This window comes from Astyanax mexicanus, chromosome 1, assembly GCF_023375975.1.
Source record: "Astyanax mexicanus isolate ESR-SI-001 chromosome 1, AstMex3_surface, whole genome shotgun sequence".
In the NCBI taxonomy this organism is placed as follows: Eukaryota; Metazoa; Chordata; class Actinopteri; order Characiformes; family Acestrorhamphidae; genus Astyanax; species Astyanax mexicanus.
In genome coordinates, this window is record NC_064408.1 from 102,229,681 (window position 1) to 102,246,307 (window position 16,627).

At 39.7% G+C, this 16,627-nt stretch overlaps 1 protein-coding gene across 1 annotated transcript in view; it reads left to right on the forward strand.

The window, feature by feature from the left end:
* The window catches only part of ek1 (eph-like kinase 1), a 135,183-nt gene extending 127,679 nt beyond the window's left edge, over window positions 1-7,504 (forward strand). The window contains exon 17 of the mRNA XM_022681064.2: window positions 1,460-7,504. Coding sequence (XP_022536785.2) covers window positions 1,460-1,562 — 103 coding nt within the window. The 3' untranslated portion in view covers window positions 1,563-7,504. The remainder of the gene's footprint in view (window positions 1-1,459) is intronic.
* Window positions 7,505-16,627: the final 9,123 nt, after the last annotated feature.

Consider the following 16,627-nt stretch of genomic DNA (forward strand, 5'->3'; position numbering starts at 1 on the left):
CACATTCAGGAGTGCAGGTTAGTTTAATAACATAATTCACAAAATTACATGGAGAGATGGACTGTGGAGTTTCTGTGGAGGAAAGATTCAAAGATAAGTATAATGTAAAAATAATTAATTTCAAGGACAAGAAATTTATACTGGCTACAAATCTAATTTACACAGTTCTACCTTAATCCCCAAATAGAGTCAGTCAGATAAGACATGTTCATAAGCTCAAGTTCTTGTTTTTCGCTGGATAAATAATGCAAATATACAAAAGGCAAACTTTACACACTTTAATCAGTCTCAGATATCACAAGGCGTGTTGCGATACTCATCGCTATCTTACAACCTGCCAACAGTATATTTTTTACACCTTGCGCCTGCGCCATTTAAATAGAACAAACACGTTTATGAATATACCTATGCTGATTGGTGTGGTGTGTTCAGGTAAATTTCTAGCATATTGCTATCTTGGCAACAAAAACACAGGTGCACCACTGACTGAAATGAACCTAGACAACAGTCATCCATCAGACATTCATTGCTATCTTGGCAATGCAGGAACACCCCTGCTTGTTACAGACATAAGGACTTGCAGCAGAGCACAAACCCAACCTTTACATCATTAATAAACAGAATGCTGAAAAAATAACATTGCTGTTCTTGTAAATGACCTGCTCACTCACCTTTACAGCGTGAACGAGCAGGAGAGTTTCCTATGCTGAGAAGCACTGAAGCGCTACACTATTAAAATAGCAATCTGCAACCAAAGTCAGAGCACAATCAACTCCTATAGGGAATGACAAGTGACTTGCAGCTTGGTTTATTTCACTCTACACCCAAAGCAAACTCATGATTAATTAAGTGATTTAGTACATGCATTTTGCACGTTTTGATCCGCGCAAGGCGCATTTTTGTGTTGTCAAAATACCAAAGACACACCGACTTGCGCTAAATGAAGCTTTAGCAAAATGATCGCTAAAATAGGGCCATAAAAATGCAAACGCAGAACATTTTCCATTTTGGTTTGTTTTGTTTGGGGGACCACCTCCTCTAAAGGGTCTTAGTATGGTTGCATGGGTCTGTTTTAAAGTGTGATTATTGTTATTAATTTGCACCTGTCCAAATGAACCACACCAAGGGTGAAATGAACCAGAGTCAGATTTAACACTGCCTTACTTTGTACTAAAAGTACTATATACATAGCTAAAATAGAAGAGGAATAGAAATAGAAGTTGCTCCTGACCTTATTTTGATCGTAATTTTGTAAGTTTTCTGATGATATTTAATATATCCTCAGAAACACCACATAATAAAGTCTGAGTGTTTGCAATTTCCTACCAACTCATAGCTCCAGTGCAAAACTAAAACTAAAATTGCTTTTATGTCCTATTCTAAATTCTAAATCGCACTTTACCACTGCTCTAATTTTCACTTTCACTTTCTTCTGTTTCTGTTTCCCATGTGTTGCCAGTGAGCTGGGGAAGATGGGCGTGGCATTAACAGGCCATCAGAAGAAGATCCTCTCCAGCATACAGAGCCTACAGACTCAGCAGGGGACGCATGTGCAGGTATAACCCCCAGCCAGACAGGTCAGATTGCCCACCACCTCCAGAAGCCCATCCCCTCTTCCAGCACTGAAGAAAAGCCAGCCTCCCCCCGGGATCCACTGCCAGGGGCCAGCCAAGACACCCAATCACTCGACCCAGCGGTGATCCAGTACTGAGGCACAAATACTTCACGCAACCGTGTGGAAGCAACTCAGTGTGGAGGAGGCTTCATGCAGATGTGAGGAGATGCACCACTGAACCTACCGGGCACTGGGAACTAGGAACTGGGAACCCTCACTGCATTCTCCTACTCAGCATAGACAGACAAGGTGGAAGGAAGGATGAGCACGCATTTCATAGTAGTGGTGTGGTGACCCGTTGACTCAACACTGTTAGTTTTGGCGTAGGTGGTTTGTTTGTGTAAGGACCACAAGTGGATGGACGACTGATGGGACTTCAGCTTCACGGTCAATTGTGAACTTGTATTCATGGTAGTAATTTAGTATTCTTCAGCTGGTGACAGACTCACCCAGACTCACTCTAAAAAATTGAAGCACTACCCACACCACACACATGCAGAAACGTACAGACGGCCACTGTATGTCTGCTTTCAGTATGGAAATGACCTTTCTCTTACCCTGTGTGCCATTCAGGCATGCTTTTTTGTCGTGTATGTGTGTGGGTGTGTGTGTGGCCCAGGATGTGTTGTGTTTGGTTTCAGAGCTAGACATGGACTAGCCTGCAGCCTTCCTCTTCTCCCAGCAGAGTTTGCCTGCTTCACAGATGGGGAACAACCACAATGACCAGTGAGGACATGAGTTCAAATGTAGTGACCTTCACATTGGCCATGCTTTTATGTGCCCCTTTTTTGCTACAATATACTGACATACTGATCCCTGAGGCCAGCTTTTCTCACTATTTTCTGGAATATCCATATCAACAGGAGCTACCGTGTGCCCCCCATATTGCTCTTTTGCATCTTTGAGACTTTGAGTGTGATGACCATGTGCAGTACTTAAGCGGCCGAAGCACCTGCCAATAAGGATTAAAGAACATTTCCCCCACATTGGCTTTTGGATGTGCCGGAGCCGCACTATGTAGAATGTATCAGTGTTTTGAGCCTAGTGTAGCACTACGCAGGTTACTTTCAAAGTGGTTGGTACCAGTTCATCCGTTCGGTGTAACCTCATGATGGTGGGTAGGCTTGATCTTTGTGGGAAAACATGGATTCTATAAGTGTAGAAGTCTGTTATAATATCCTGGATGACCAAGGTGGACGTTCTTTGTTTCTTGCTCCTTTTTTTTTTTTTTTTTCGCCTCGCCCTTAAGCCACAGCAGGTCTTGTAGAAATCATGTAACACTTCGGTCATTGTTTGAAGACCACGGACATTTAAAAACTAGATTTTTGTTTCATATTTTTCCAAGCTATCGTGTACATATTCATGTGTAGAGTTTATTAAGTTTATCAAAGATAGTATGTAAGAGATTTTGGCACTTCAAAGCAAATGCATTCCAAGTTTTCCAGCTAAGAACAGAACAGAATTACAGAGGACAGTAAAAAAAAACACTCAAAAATATCAAACATCTCATATTTTACATGTATGAAAGAGAAAAGACTGGGGAAAGATTGTACTTTGGTATAAATTGTACAGAGTTGGTCAGTGGGTGTTTGTACTCTTGTGGTTTTTGAGATTTTGTTAGTTGTACATTAGGGCTGCACGATGTTTCATATTTTATTGCAGTCTTCGTATCAGTTGAGCTGTGACAGGATGAATTCAGATGTTGCTCAAAATGCAACCGATCAAATAAACCAAACAATACTCAGCTTTATCAGTTTCCACTGATTTCAAATTATGAACAGTTATGGTGAATTATTCACAAAAATATTTTCATTCATATCATGTTGGCATGCACTGCTGAACAGGGGAAATGAACAAAAATGCGTGGTGGTCTGCAGAAACTCATCAGATGTTGCTTATGTGCATTTTTGGTAAAAGCAGGTAAGAAGATAAGAAGGATTGCACTGTAACAAAATAGAAGCTTTATTCAAATATTTAGGTAGCAGCCAACATTTGGAAATATCTCATGGATGCAACTGATGTATCTTTTCAGGCTCTCGGTTACTCACAGTTCTCTGTGCATTTACAACCTAAAGGGGAAAAAACACCTGGACATCATGTGATGTCCTTACACAGCCATTCCACTTGTGTGACCAATAGGCTATTAAGGCCCTGTCCACACAAATCCAGATATTTTTTTAATACATGAGGTTTTTGTCTCTGTTTTGACCTTCTGTTCACATGAAAACTGCATTTTTGTTTACTAAAAATGAGCTTTTTGAAAATACCTTCCAAGGTGGAGATTTTTAAAAACTGTCAATTGGAAAAACTAAGCTTTCTCACTGCGATTTTCTTATTTTAATGTAACTCTCACGTAACCTAAAACAGCGGAGGCACCAAAATTCACTGCGTGCAGTACAAACCTTACCATGAACGGAGATTCTGAACCAGGCATGGAAGAACAACCATATATAGTTTTAAAAAATATCCAGATTCGTGTGGGCGGCCCTAAGAAGAAGTCTTCCGAAGAAAGTCCTATTAAGGACTTTTGGTTTCTGCAGGCCACCATTCAAATATTAACATCTGTTAGCTGATTAATTGAATAAAGTGGCATATAATAGCATATACTTTCCAGGTTTTATATACAGTAGAACCATATAGAACTCAAATAACTATATACATATTAGCTTCAATGCTTAATATTTAAAGGGATCTTTGGGTTGGTAAAAAATGTTTGGCAGGTGGTATTCCTATATTGCACCAGAAGGTTCCTACAATTATTGCTAGTCAAAGAACCTGGTAGAGTCAACCGTTAATAACTACCTTTAAGAGGCTTGGTTAAATGCAAGCTGAGTGAGTGCTGCTAGGCCAAGCGCCAATAAAACAACCAGTGCTGTTATCACCCATCATCTGTCCATATCGTGTAGCCCTTGTGTACACTGAGGCAAAGCAGCCAGATCGCTTGTTGAGACTTTGATGCTAGCTTTGGACAGAAGAGGATTGTGAAGTGATGGAATGTAAAGGATGTATTAGCTTTATGACGGGTCTGGAAAGCTAAACTCTTTCTCAGGATGTGTTTAATTTTTTTTCTCCCATTTCAATAAGACAGCAATGACAACCAAGCGGATCATCCGGACAGCTCTTCCTCTTTCTCATAGTCGTGACCGCTCTGTTGGTCAGCACAATGCTCTTACATCCAGAAGTTTTTTTTTATTAATATTATTTTATTATTTCCCATTTACACTAAGCACCTTGTGGTTAGTTTTTTTCTCCTTTATTTTTTTCTTTTTGTGTTCAGTAATATGCTAAAAATTAAAGCAGTATTAATGACCACACTGCCAGTAAGATAAATATAAAAACAAGAATAATGCTTGTTGAGGAAAAAAGCAGCCTGCAAATGAATTTCCTGCTCACCTGGTCCTCTATGATACCCTGGGAAAATATTAATTTGCTGTCGAGATAGCAGTAATTGAACGCCAGACATTAATATTTATTTATTCATGTTCTTAAGTGAGGCAGAAAAAAGCCTGTTTGCTTCAGTAATGTGTTTGTTTGTTTGTTTTTCTCCCCAAAATATTTATTGAATAAAGAGTTGCCATCTGAATACCTGGCACGTCTGTGCCCGTCGCCTGCTAATATAATGTGAGCTTTCCTTAATTGCCAAATTACTGGAGCATATGTGCCTATTCAGACTCATCATTTCTCAAGCAGAAACAGCAACAGGGAATAATTCAATAGGGAGATGCAAAAAGCATTTTTGCTCAGCGTTCGGTCGCCCCAAAAGACGCAGAGGAAAGCCACCAAGAGTCGATTTCAAGTCGCTGCAAATACCAGTTAAGGAAACTGTTTATTCAGTCAGTAAAGTCATTTTAAAGAGGTAGCAGGCTATCATCAACATGTAAACACTGTATAACTCTAACCTAACTACTCTGTACTTCATGAAGTGTTTTTGACATGTTTAATTATTGCTTAACAAGTTTTCCTGAGTCCTAGGAATGAAGTGATAAGCACAGCCAGTTTTACAGTGTTTTCATAGCCATCTTCTGCTCCGTCCATAAAGGCATTCTTTACTAATGTTGCAAAGTTTGACAAGCTTTACTGAATGTTATCAAAAAATCTTCCCTTTTTGCATTGTTAGAGTAGATTTATTGAAACTGAAGACTAGCAAAAGAAAAACGTTTTATTTAAGCATTTTTATTTAGACACTTTCAGATAGCACGCTGTACCCTGAACCCATTGGGTATAATTGTTTCCCCAGCACCGGAGCAGTGTTCTGCTGCCACGGAGCAGTGTGGAAAGTGTTGCGATCCACACCCAAAACCACGCCTCAGCTGCACTAACGCTTTCCACGGTTCAAGTTTAACTTCACCTTTGACTGTGAAAGCGTGACATGAACTCATGCGACCAAAAAAAAAATTTAGTCTAATTGTAGTTTCATGCACCCACACCCTCCTCTTCTTTCTCGCTGCCATCCTATTCCTTCTTTAAACAAGGAACGTAAAACTTAAATGTCTCTACCTTCATGCAAGTACAATTTTGACTCCCTTACACTTTTAATGGGTTAATAGTTAGACACAAAACACAAGACTTAAGTACAGTTTCTGTGTACTTTTCTGACCCATGTTCATTTTATATGTTTTATTTGGACTTTGTTTCTTTTACATGGTTAAATGAAGTACTGTAAATTCACTACAGTGTGACCGATTCACACGGGAAAAGAAATCTTGTTAATTATGAATGAGATGGGAGTGGCTACTTGATTTATGCACTTTTAGGTTGACAATTTTCAGCTAAACATGAAAAACATCCTAAACATGTGTGTACGCTATAGGCTACACTGCACAATGATTTATGAGATGTGAGCTGTGAAAAGTGCTGTATGAGGTTTACCACAAACTTGAACAAATCTAAGCTTATACCTCTGGTAATAATCACATTCAAAACTGACCAATCCAAATAGGACCTAATTGAGTTAACAATAACATGCTACAGTGAGCTTTAGTTTATCTTTAGATTGAATAATTTCAATTTCTAACATTGTGTAAAGCTTCTCTGATCATACATCAGTAGTTAAGGAATTATGTATTTGTGGGCGGAGCAGACACATCTCTTACAGTTTTCAGCATTCTCAAACACTGCTACTCGTTATCAATGCCACATAACAAGCTGATTCAATAGGTAGACTCTCATTTGTCAGTGAAGCATCAGTGCACTGCACTTCCTGTGAAAGCTATATTCATTGTTTGTCAGATTCTCCAGCAGAGCAAATTAATCTCTCTCACACTGAAGATTCATATTCAAAGGTCTGATTATCCGTCTGTATCATTTCAGAGTATGTTTATCTGTTCTACAACATCAGGCCATCAGTGCGGTGGCTCAAGAATACACTATGTACAGTTTATACCATACAAATAATGTGAACTGTTGGACACACTGTCAGCTAGACTGCTCTCCATCTTTTAGCCTTCAACTGTGAAAAGGTCTTTTTTTATTCTTTGTTTTTTTATTCACATGCAAATCGTTGCCAGTGATTGATCTGTGTATGACTGCATAAGTGCTGAATCAATGGTTTGCACAAGCCAGGGCCTCAGTTAGGATCATCTGTATCTATATTATTTCTCTTCCATTTGCTTGAGTTTTTGTACATTGTGGTCATTTGTTTACCTGTCATTTTTTTCCAGTCATGGAAAGGAAGAGTCATTAAATTTGCTAATGTCGCTGGCAGTGAATAAAAGAGTGTAGGCTCTAATTAGCATTGTGCAAAGCTAGCATTGTGCATCATGCTAATTTCTGGATACTAGCTTCTATTCATTGCTTGCACTGTTAGCATGTTCGCTTGAGATGTTTCCTAAAGCTCTTGTTGAACTGTTGAACATTTTGTCCAATAAATACGTTGATATTTTTAATGAACTGTTCTTGGCTGTTTTCTCCTTTGGACTCTTCTTTTGTTGGTTTTCTTTTTCTTGTGTAGACTATGTGAAGCATTTACTTAGACTATGTAAAGTATTTACTAGATCATCATTATATTCTTTAACTACACCCTAAACCAGACATTAAATTAACATGATTTAGCTCTGTTACTAGATCCAGTTTCAGTTGAATAGTAATTTTTAATACTAAACTACTACTAAAACTAAAACTAGTTTTTTTGGTATAAAGTATGTAGTATAAATAAAAGTGTCAAAACAAGTACAAGAACAGTGCAGCTTTAATGCGGTATGAAATGAAAAGGGACAACCTTCTTGTGTCCAGAAAAAAAAAAATCAATGATGAACAATGATCTATGTACATCAGCAGCAGTGTCAAGGGAACGACTTTATTTGATATAGAGCTATATCACTTCCTGTTAATATAAAATATGTTAGTATTTTAATATTTTATGTCCTAATACAAACACACAATGAAGGATAATATAAAGTACATAGCGTATAGTATCAGTGTGAAGTTTTTGGCTTGCATTTAGTGAGATGGGATTTGTCACAGTCTAGATACAGCAATACTAGCAATATTAGCCTAGCATTTCCTGTTCTAAATAAAAAAAATCTAACTTCAGATACCACAGACAATATCTTTAGTGTATTAACTGCATCTGGCCTCCTTGAGTGATACACAATCTGTAGTGTTTTCTGAAATACATTTTTGCAACTTGGGATGCTTTGTTCTTTGCTTGTTTCAGATTATGATCTGGATATCAAGCATAAGACAGGTAAAGAAAATGTGGTGGCTGATGCACTCTCTCCTTCTTCTTGAGGTATTTTTGTGCCTCGAGAAGCTGTGAACCTTGGTCTTTAGAGACAAATAGATGTTAATATTGCGCAAACTAACGTTGCTCTCTTTTTTATTATTGCATTTCAAACATTTTTCAAAAGTGGTTTGAATCAGGTTTGAAAAAAAAATCAAAAAAGTTTTTTGCTGTTCAAATGATAAAAAAAATCAAATCTGGATATAAAAACCTATACTGCACTGGAAACATAGCCTAAAATATATTTTTATACTGTGGAACCATGTATTAGTATTAATGACACTAAAGTCGAATTGAATTGAACTGAATTGAATTAAACAGAATCAAGCCAAAATCATATTTGCACTGCCAATCTGAACATCACCTCCTTAAACCCCTCGGTTTCATCTGTACAATTCTTTATCATGATTATTATTATTTCTATTATTTTATGGTTATTACATATATAAAGTTAATACTCCACTGTAAAATGTTCATTGCAAGTCTACTGGTAGAAACAATATTGCTTACACCCAACACACACCCCAGAACACACCGACACATACGAGCAAACACCTACGTTCACACACACAGAGCCACTCCCTCGCCCCTCTTCCAGGAGATGCTTGTGAGATCCATATTAACAGCAGCCCAACAGCGCTCAAGTCTTTACTATTCCCATCATGCTCTGCTGAGACGCAAAGCCACCATCTGGAGGAGTTGGAACGAATGGCTGCAAGTTATTTCCCAACTCTCCCAGCGCAGCTCCCGGAGAGAGGCTTCCAGCAGCTGCCTCATCACTCACCATTAAATCAGCCCTCCGTCACCAGCGGCAACGGCAGCCATCTTTACTAAAGGATGAGGAACAGAGAGCGCAGAGCCTGGATCTGTTTCCCTAAACTAGGCAGAACTGCGATCCGACAGTTCAAACAGAATACAGACTTCATTTCTCAAATAATTCTCAGGCTCAAGTTGTGTTTAAATGGTATGTTATTTATATGGATTTTGACCTGGACTCTTTCCTACTGTATTCTTTCTCCATTCTTTCAAAACATGACACTTGGACACACCTGTACTGAGACACAGTGGTGCACCATGTCCACAAAACAGTTTAAGAACACCACATTAGCATATACTGCTAAAATTATTCAGATATGTATAGATACACTTATATAGAGTATAGCCAGGTCCAGACAGTTTAAAATAGTTTAAATATATCTTTGTTACAAACCATAATTTGTAAGACAACAATCAGGCTTAGAGTTTTGGCTGGTTAAGGTTATAATACATTTTGACAGAGCTTTATCAGGCTTCAGTCAAGTTTAGACAGAAATTATTAGATCACAGTTGAGTTTGACATTTTTTAGATGACAGTGAGATCAGACTATAATTAACTTGAGACAATTTTGTTTTACATTACATTACGTTACATTACATTTGTCCGACACTTTTGTCCGAAGCTACTTTTTGTTATGCTACACAAAATTATGTAAGACCTCAATTGAGTTCGGGCAGAACTTATTTTAAACCACTGTTGAGTTCAGATAGAATGTTGTTAGACTACAGTCGAGTTCAGACAGAACTTTGTTAGACTACAGTTGATTTCAGACAGAATTTTGTGAGACTACAGTTAAGTTCAGACAGGATTTTGTTAGACTACAGTCGAGTTTAGACACATTTTTGTTAGACATCAGTTGAGTTGAGACAGAATTTTATTAGACTACAGTTGAGTTCAGACAGAATTTTGTTAGACTACAGTCGAGTTCAGACAGAATTTTGTTAGACTACAGTCGAGTTCAGACAGAATTTTGTTAGACTACAGTCGAGTTCAGACAGAATTTTGTTAGACTACGGTTAAGTTCAGACAGAATTTTGTTAGACTACAGTCAAGTTTAGACAATTTTTTGTTAGACTACAGTCGAGTTCAGACAGAATTTTGTTATACTAAATTCGATTTCAGGCAGAACTTTATTAGACTACAGTTGAGTTCAAGAAATCTTTGTAAGGTCTCTGTTGAGTTCAGACAGAACTTTGTTAGACCAAAGTCGAGTTCAGACATTTTCCAGTCCATAGTTGAGTTTATATAACATGTTTTATCTAGCTACAGTTAGACTACAGTTGGGTTCAGATCATTTCTTTGGGTTTTGGATTCAGCACTTGGAGCTGTAGGTCAGGAAGAGCTGAAGTGAAATGTTCTAAGGCTACGGTGGAGGATTTCAGGCCTGATTAAAGCTCTAGTTGAGCGACTCTTGTTGAGCAAGCTGTGACCGTCCTGAGTTTGTGCTTTTGCATATTGTGATTCAACTCTGAGAGCTGCTGATTGAAGCTTGTGTGTCGAAGCTTGTGTGCACTAAGAGAGAGTGTGTCAGGGCGTGAGTGAGTGAGTGTGTGTGTGTGTGTGCTCGTGCATGTGTTGTGTGAGAGATTTCAAGCATGAAGCAAGTTAATCAAAAGATTTATGAGTTGGGCAGAAAGGCAGTCCTTCAAGAGTCAGAGACGAATCAGACTCTGAAAAGCAATTAAGAACGTGCAGCATTCTTTCAGCAGAATAGAAAACACTGTGTTATTTTTCCCCATGGCTGACCCTTAAAAAACACACCATCTCTCTCCTACTGATTATTATCTAATTATCCAAACATCTGGCTCCTGCTGGCTTTCAATTCAACTGAATTAATGTTTTTTTTTCCTCTTTTCCATGAGATGCTTCGAAGCCCATGCAATTATGAAGTCTACCCCTGTAGTGATTCGCTATATTGGCACTGGGCCTCGATCTTTCTCCTCTTATTGTTTTAATTAAAGCACAGGGGCTAATTAAAATCAATCTGTTTCACTGCCAAATGAAACAAAACACAGCCCGAAAGGAGATGTAGAGTGTGGAGCTTTGTGTGCTGACTGGAGGACTCTGAATGTAATAAATAATATGATCAAATCTACCCACCAAGCAATTTTTACTGGCCATCTCCCAAACGTAGCTGTTAGCTTCTTCACAGACTCCAGCAAGACGAGCTTTGAGAGTCATGATTGAGCCTGATAGATAGCAGGGTAACAAGACATTCTATCTTAATGGTTTATGTTCAATTATAGAACTAACAAGAATGTAGCTTTGGTTCTACAGCTAATTATTCGTCATGTGGGCCTCAAACATTTACTATAGAAAAATATATACTATCTAAGCATGGTAGCTAACTTTAGCTATAAGATCTAGCAGGCCAGCAGTCATGCGAGACCAATATGTATGAGCTCAAGGTCATGAAAATAGACTTGAGTCCACCTCAGGAAACACCCACTCCTGTTTAAGTTGTGAGGTGTTATCTTGTCACTAAAGCTAAAAACTAGACCCCAGAGAGGCCTGATAGTGGGTGCAAATGTATACATTATTCTTTGATTTACAGTCTCATGTCTGTACCAGTAATACCGTATGTCACAAAAGGCATTACCATCTACATTGGGCAGTACAGCAGTGGACGGTAATGATTGTGAGCCGCGGCATCTGGCTTAAACTGTCCACATGATACAGGCTCCTGACACTAAACATCACTGTGAGATATGTTCTGATTTAGCCTTTATATGAGGCCCAAAGATGCAATCTAAGAGCATGCTATATATGGAATATAATTAAGAGGAAGATAGATGATCACAAGCCATCAAACCAAGCTGAACTACTTGAATTTGTGCACCAGGAGTGGCATAAAGTTATCCAAAAGCAGTGTGTAAGACTGGTGGAGGAGAACATGCCAAGATGCATGAAAACTGTGATTACAAAAAAGGGTTATTCCACCATATATTGATTTCTGAACTCTTAAAACTTTATTAATATAAACATATTTTCTTTGCATGATTTCAAATCCTGTGCAGGAAGGTCCAACGACTCTGTTATTAGAATCCCACTAGTTGCTGACAGTAGCCAGACAGCCATGTTTGTCATTCCTGTAGCCGGCAAAATATGAAACTGCAGAAACTTCATCAGGAAGCCAGATCAAACTTTAAAATAAGAGAAACGAAGAAAAGAAAAACGAGACAGTGATATGTGATAATTAAAATTGCATAAATTAGGTATAAGTGTTTTTTTTTATAATAATGTAATTTTAGCAGCAAAATATATGTTAAATGTAAGATACCGGCCTGGCAGTAACAAACTAGGTAGGACCCTGTTTTTTTAAACAGACTGAGAATATGTCCAGATGTCTTGAAATGGCCCTGAATGGTGCTTTAGAGAACCATTTAAGTAAAAAAAAGTTCTCTATAGAACCATCTGTAAAAGGTTTTTCACCCAGGAAAGAAGAACCTTCTAACCAAGCTAAAGAGTTGTCATGAATGCCTTAATGAAACCAATGTAAAGAGTGCATCACAACCACAGAACAATGGTATCAGTTCATCACTAACACATTGAATGTATCAGAAAAAATATTGATTATTGACACACTGAAAGAAAATGCTCATATTTAAACAATTTTCTAAACCGAAAAAAGCTTTTTTGGGTCTCTGGGGTGGATGAAGTCTTCTATAACACACTCGCCAAGTGGAAAGCCTACACACTCTGTAGTCTGTCTGCTGCTCACACACACACACACACACACACACAGCTCTAATATGCCTCAATAATCACACCCTCACCTCGCCCAGAACTGCCTTGATTGTTCACACCTGCACCGAACAGCAGCCGTCCATTCCCAGCCTGAGCCATTCACACACAGCACTGCGTCTGCATTCTGTTCCAGCGCTGAGGCCAAGCCAAGTGTCAGAAACCAACCGGGCCACTGATTGCTGCAATTTGGCGATTAAGATGTAATTGCAAATAAAGTTGGCACATCTGTTTGTCTGTGGTGGAGAAAACCTTCACAGACTGAAACATGCGTGTGGCAAACGATTACACATGCATTAATGCTGGCATCTGCAGAGCTCTGAGATCTACCAGAGCAGCATGTCTCCATGGCCGAGCTGTAATAAATCCTCCGTGCATCAGTAAAAAGGGAAAAAGACACTGACCGGACTGAACTGTAGCAGTGCTGGACAGAGATGGCACTGATTAGTCCTTGTTGGATTAAAATGAACTGCAATATCAAAAGATTGGGAAGGCTTTGCTTTGAATAATGTTTTTAATGAAATAAAACTGATTTAAAACAGTTTTTGTTTTTTTAACCTCACACATTGTAGCATCTATAAGGGTGGAGTAGCAAGAAAAGACCAAACACTTTTAGCAAAAGTTTAGCAAACATAATAAAGTGTGAAAGACCATCAAATGAGCAGTAAATAGACCTTTAATGAAATTGTGGGGCAGTGGACCCTTATTCACCCTCCAACCCAATACCAAGAGGCCCAATCCGAAATCCCAATTTCACCCCTTGGCTCTACCACTTACCCCTACCCCTTCTTTTCAAGTCAAGTGTACACCTTCCCCTTGAAACAGAGTTATAAGGGGAAGGGTTGAAATCCCCCCCCAGAATTGGGACAACCCTTTAAGCACCTGACACATAATCCGAGCGCTAAAGTTCAGTAATCTAGCTGCTGCTGGTTAACTGGTTAACTTTAGGGCTTTATCGTATGTCTTCAGAAAGGAGGAATATGGTGTCCATTTCCTAATTTCTCTGTAAAGAGGAGCAGAAATTAGCTTTGATTAGCCTTTATTTAATTTATTTTTCCATTCCGCCTTAAATGCTGCAGCCCCTGCCGTTGGTGGAATGGTAAATTTAGCTAGCTAGCTACTGAGACAAACTTTTTCATTCCGGCCACTCTGGCCACACCATGGACACACCCCCAGCTATGGACACACTCTCAGACTTGCTGATGCCTAGAACACTTTTTATAGTTCTACCATATTTTGCACTAGTAGTTCATTCACTAGTTAATTCATCTACTGTTTACGTATCTTTTGCACTGTTTACGTATCTTTTGCACTGCTTAATTTAATTTAAATTATTATATAACTGTGTATTTGCACTTTCTGTTTGGCTGACATCAGTTATCCTCACATTATGCACATCAACTGGTGTTCACTGTCTATTGTGTTCAACTGCACTACCTCCATTCTCCATCTCCATTACACACACACACACACGAAGACTGTACATTTACACTGTATATTCTATTTCTTATTTGATTGTATTTATATGTATCTTTATATTTTATCTTTTTTAACTTTGTGTATTGTGTAACCTGCTGCTGGATGCCAAGAATTTCCCCCCGGGGATCAATAAAGTATCTACCTACCTACCTACCTACCTACCTACCTACCTACCTACCTACCTACCTACCTACCTACCTACCTACCTACCTACCTACCTACCTACCTACCTACCTACCTACCTACCTACCTACCTACCTACCTACCTACCTACCTACCTACCTACCTACCTACCTACCTACCTACCTACCTACCTACCTACCTACCTACCTACCTACCTACCTACCTACCTACCTACCTACCTACCTACCTACCTACCTACCTACCTACCTACCTACCTACCTACCTACCTACCTACCTACCTACCTACCTACCTACCTACCTACCTACCTACCTACCTACCTACCTACCTACCTACCTACCTACCTACCTACCTACCTACCTACCTACCTACCTACCTACCTACCTACCTACCTACCTACCTACCTACCTACCTACCTACCTACCTACCTACCTACCTACCTACCTACCTACCTACCTACCTACCTACCTACCTACCTACCTACCTACCTACCTACCTACCTACCTACCTACCTACCTACCTACCTACCTACCTACCTACCTACCTACCTACCTACCTACCTACCTACCTACCTACCTACCTACCTACCTACCTACCTACCTACCTACCTACCTACCTACCTACCTACCTACCTACCTACCTACCTACCTACCTACCTACCTACCTACCTACCTACCTACCTACCTACCTACCTACCTACCTACCTACCTACCTACCTACCTACCTACCTACCTACCTACCTACCTACCTACCTACCTACCTACCTACCTACCTACCTACCTACCTACCTACCTACCTACCTACCTACCTACCTACCTACCTACCTACCTACCTACCTACCTACCTACCTACCTACCTACCTACCTACCTACCTACCTACCTACCTACCTACCTACCTACCTACCTACCTACCTACCTACCTACCTACCTACCTACCTACCTACCTACCTACCTACCTACCTACCTACCTACCTACCTACCTACCTACCTACCTACCTACCTACCTACCTACCTACCTACCTACCTACCTACCTACCTACCTACCTACCTACCTACCTACCTACCTACCTACCTACCTACCTACCTACCTACCTACCTACCTACCTACCTACCTACCTACCTACCTACCTACCTACCTACCTACCTACCTACCTACCTACCTACCTACCTACCTACCTACCTACCTACCTACCTACCTACCTACCTACCTACCTACCTACCTACCTACCTACCTACCTACCTACCTACCTACCTACCTACCTACCTACCTACCTACCTACCTACCTACCTACCTACCTACCTACCTACCTACCTACCTACCTACCTACCTACCTACCTACCTACCTACCTACCTACCTACCTACCTACCTACCTACCTACCTACCTACCTACCTACCTACCTACCTACCTACCTACCTACCTACCTACCTACCTACCTACCTACCTACCTACCTACCTACCTACCTACCTACCTACCTACCTACCTACCTACCTACCTACCTACCTACCTACCTACCTACCTACCTACCTACCTACCTACCTACCTACCTACCTACCTACCTACCTACCTACCTACCTACCTACCTACCTACCTACCTACCTACCTACCTACCTACCTACCTACCTACCTACCTACCTACCTACCTACCTACCTACCTACCTACCTACCTACCTACCTACCTACCTACCTACCTACCTACCTACCTACCTACCTACCTACCTACCTACCTACCTACCTACCTACCTACCTACCTACCTACCTACCCACCCACCTACCTACCCACCCACCTACCCACCTACCCACCTACCCACCCACCCATCTATCTATCTATCTATCTATCTATCTATCTATCTATCTATCTATCTATCTATCTATCTATCTATCTATCTATCTATCTATCTACTAGCGACCTTTCTTTATGCTTGTTATTAAGAATTTGGCCATAAAACATTGAAACTACACAATAAACTAAGGCAACATAATGCTCATCATCACTTTAAATATGGAAAATACTTTTTTCGTTTATATTTGTGGGTTTCTTACCAGTGATTCTCATACCTCTCAGTTGGAAGTGTGCATCGAAAAAAATCTCTGTATGAAGGGCTAAC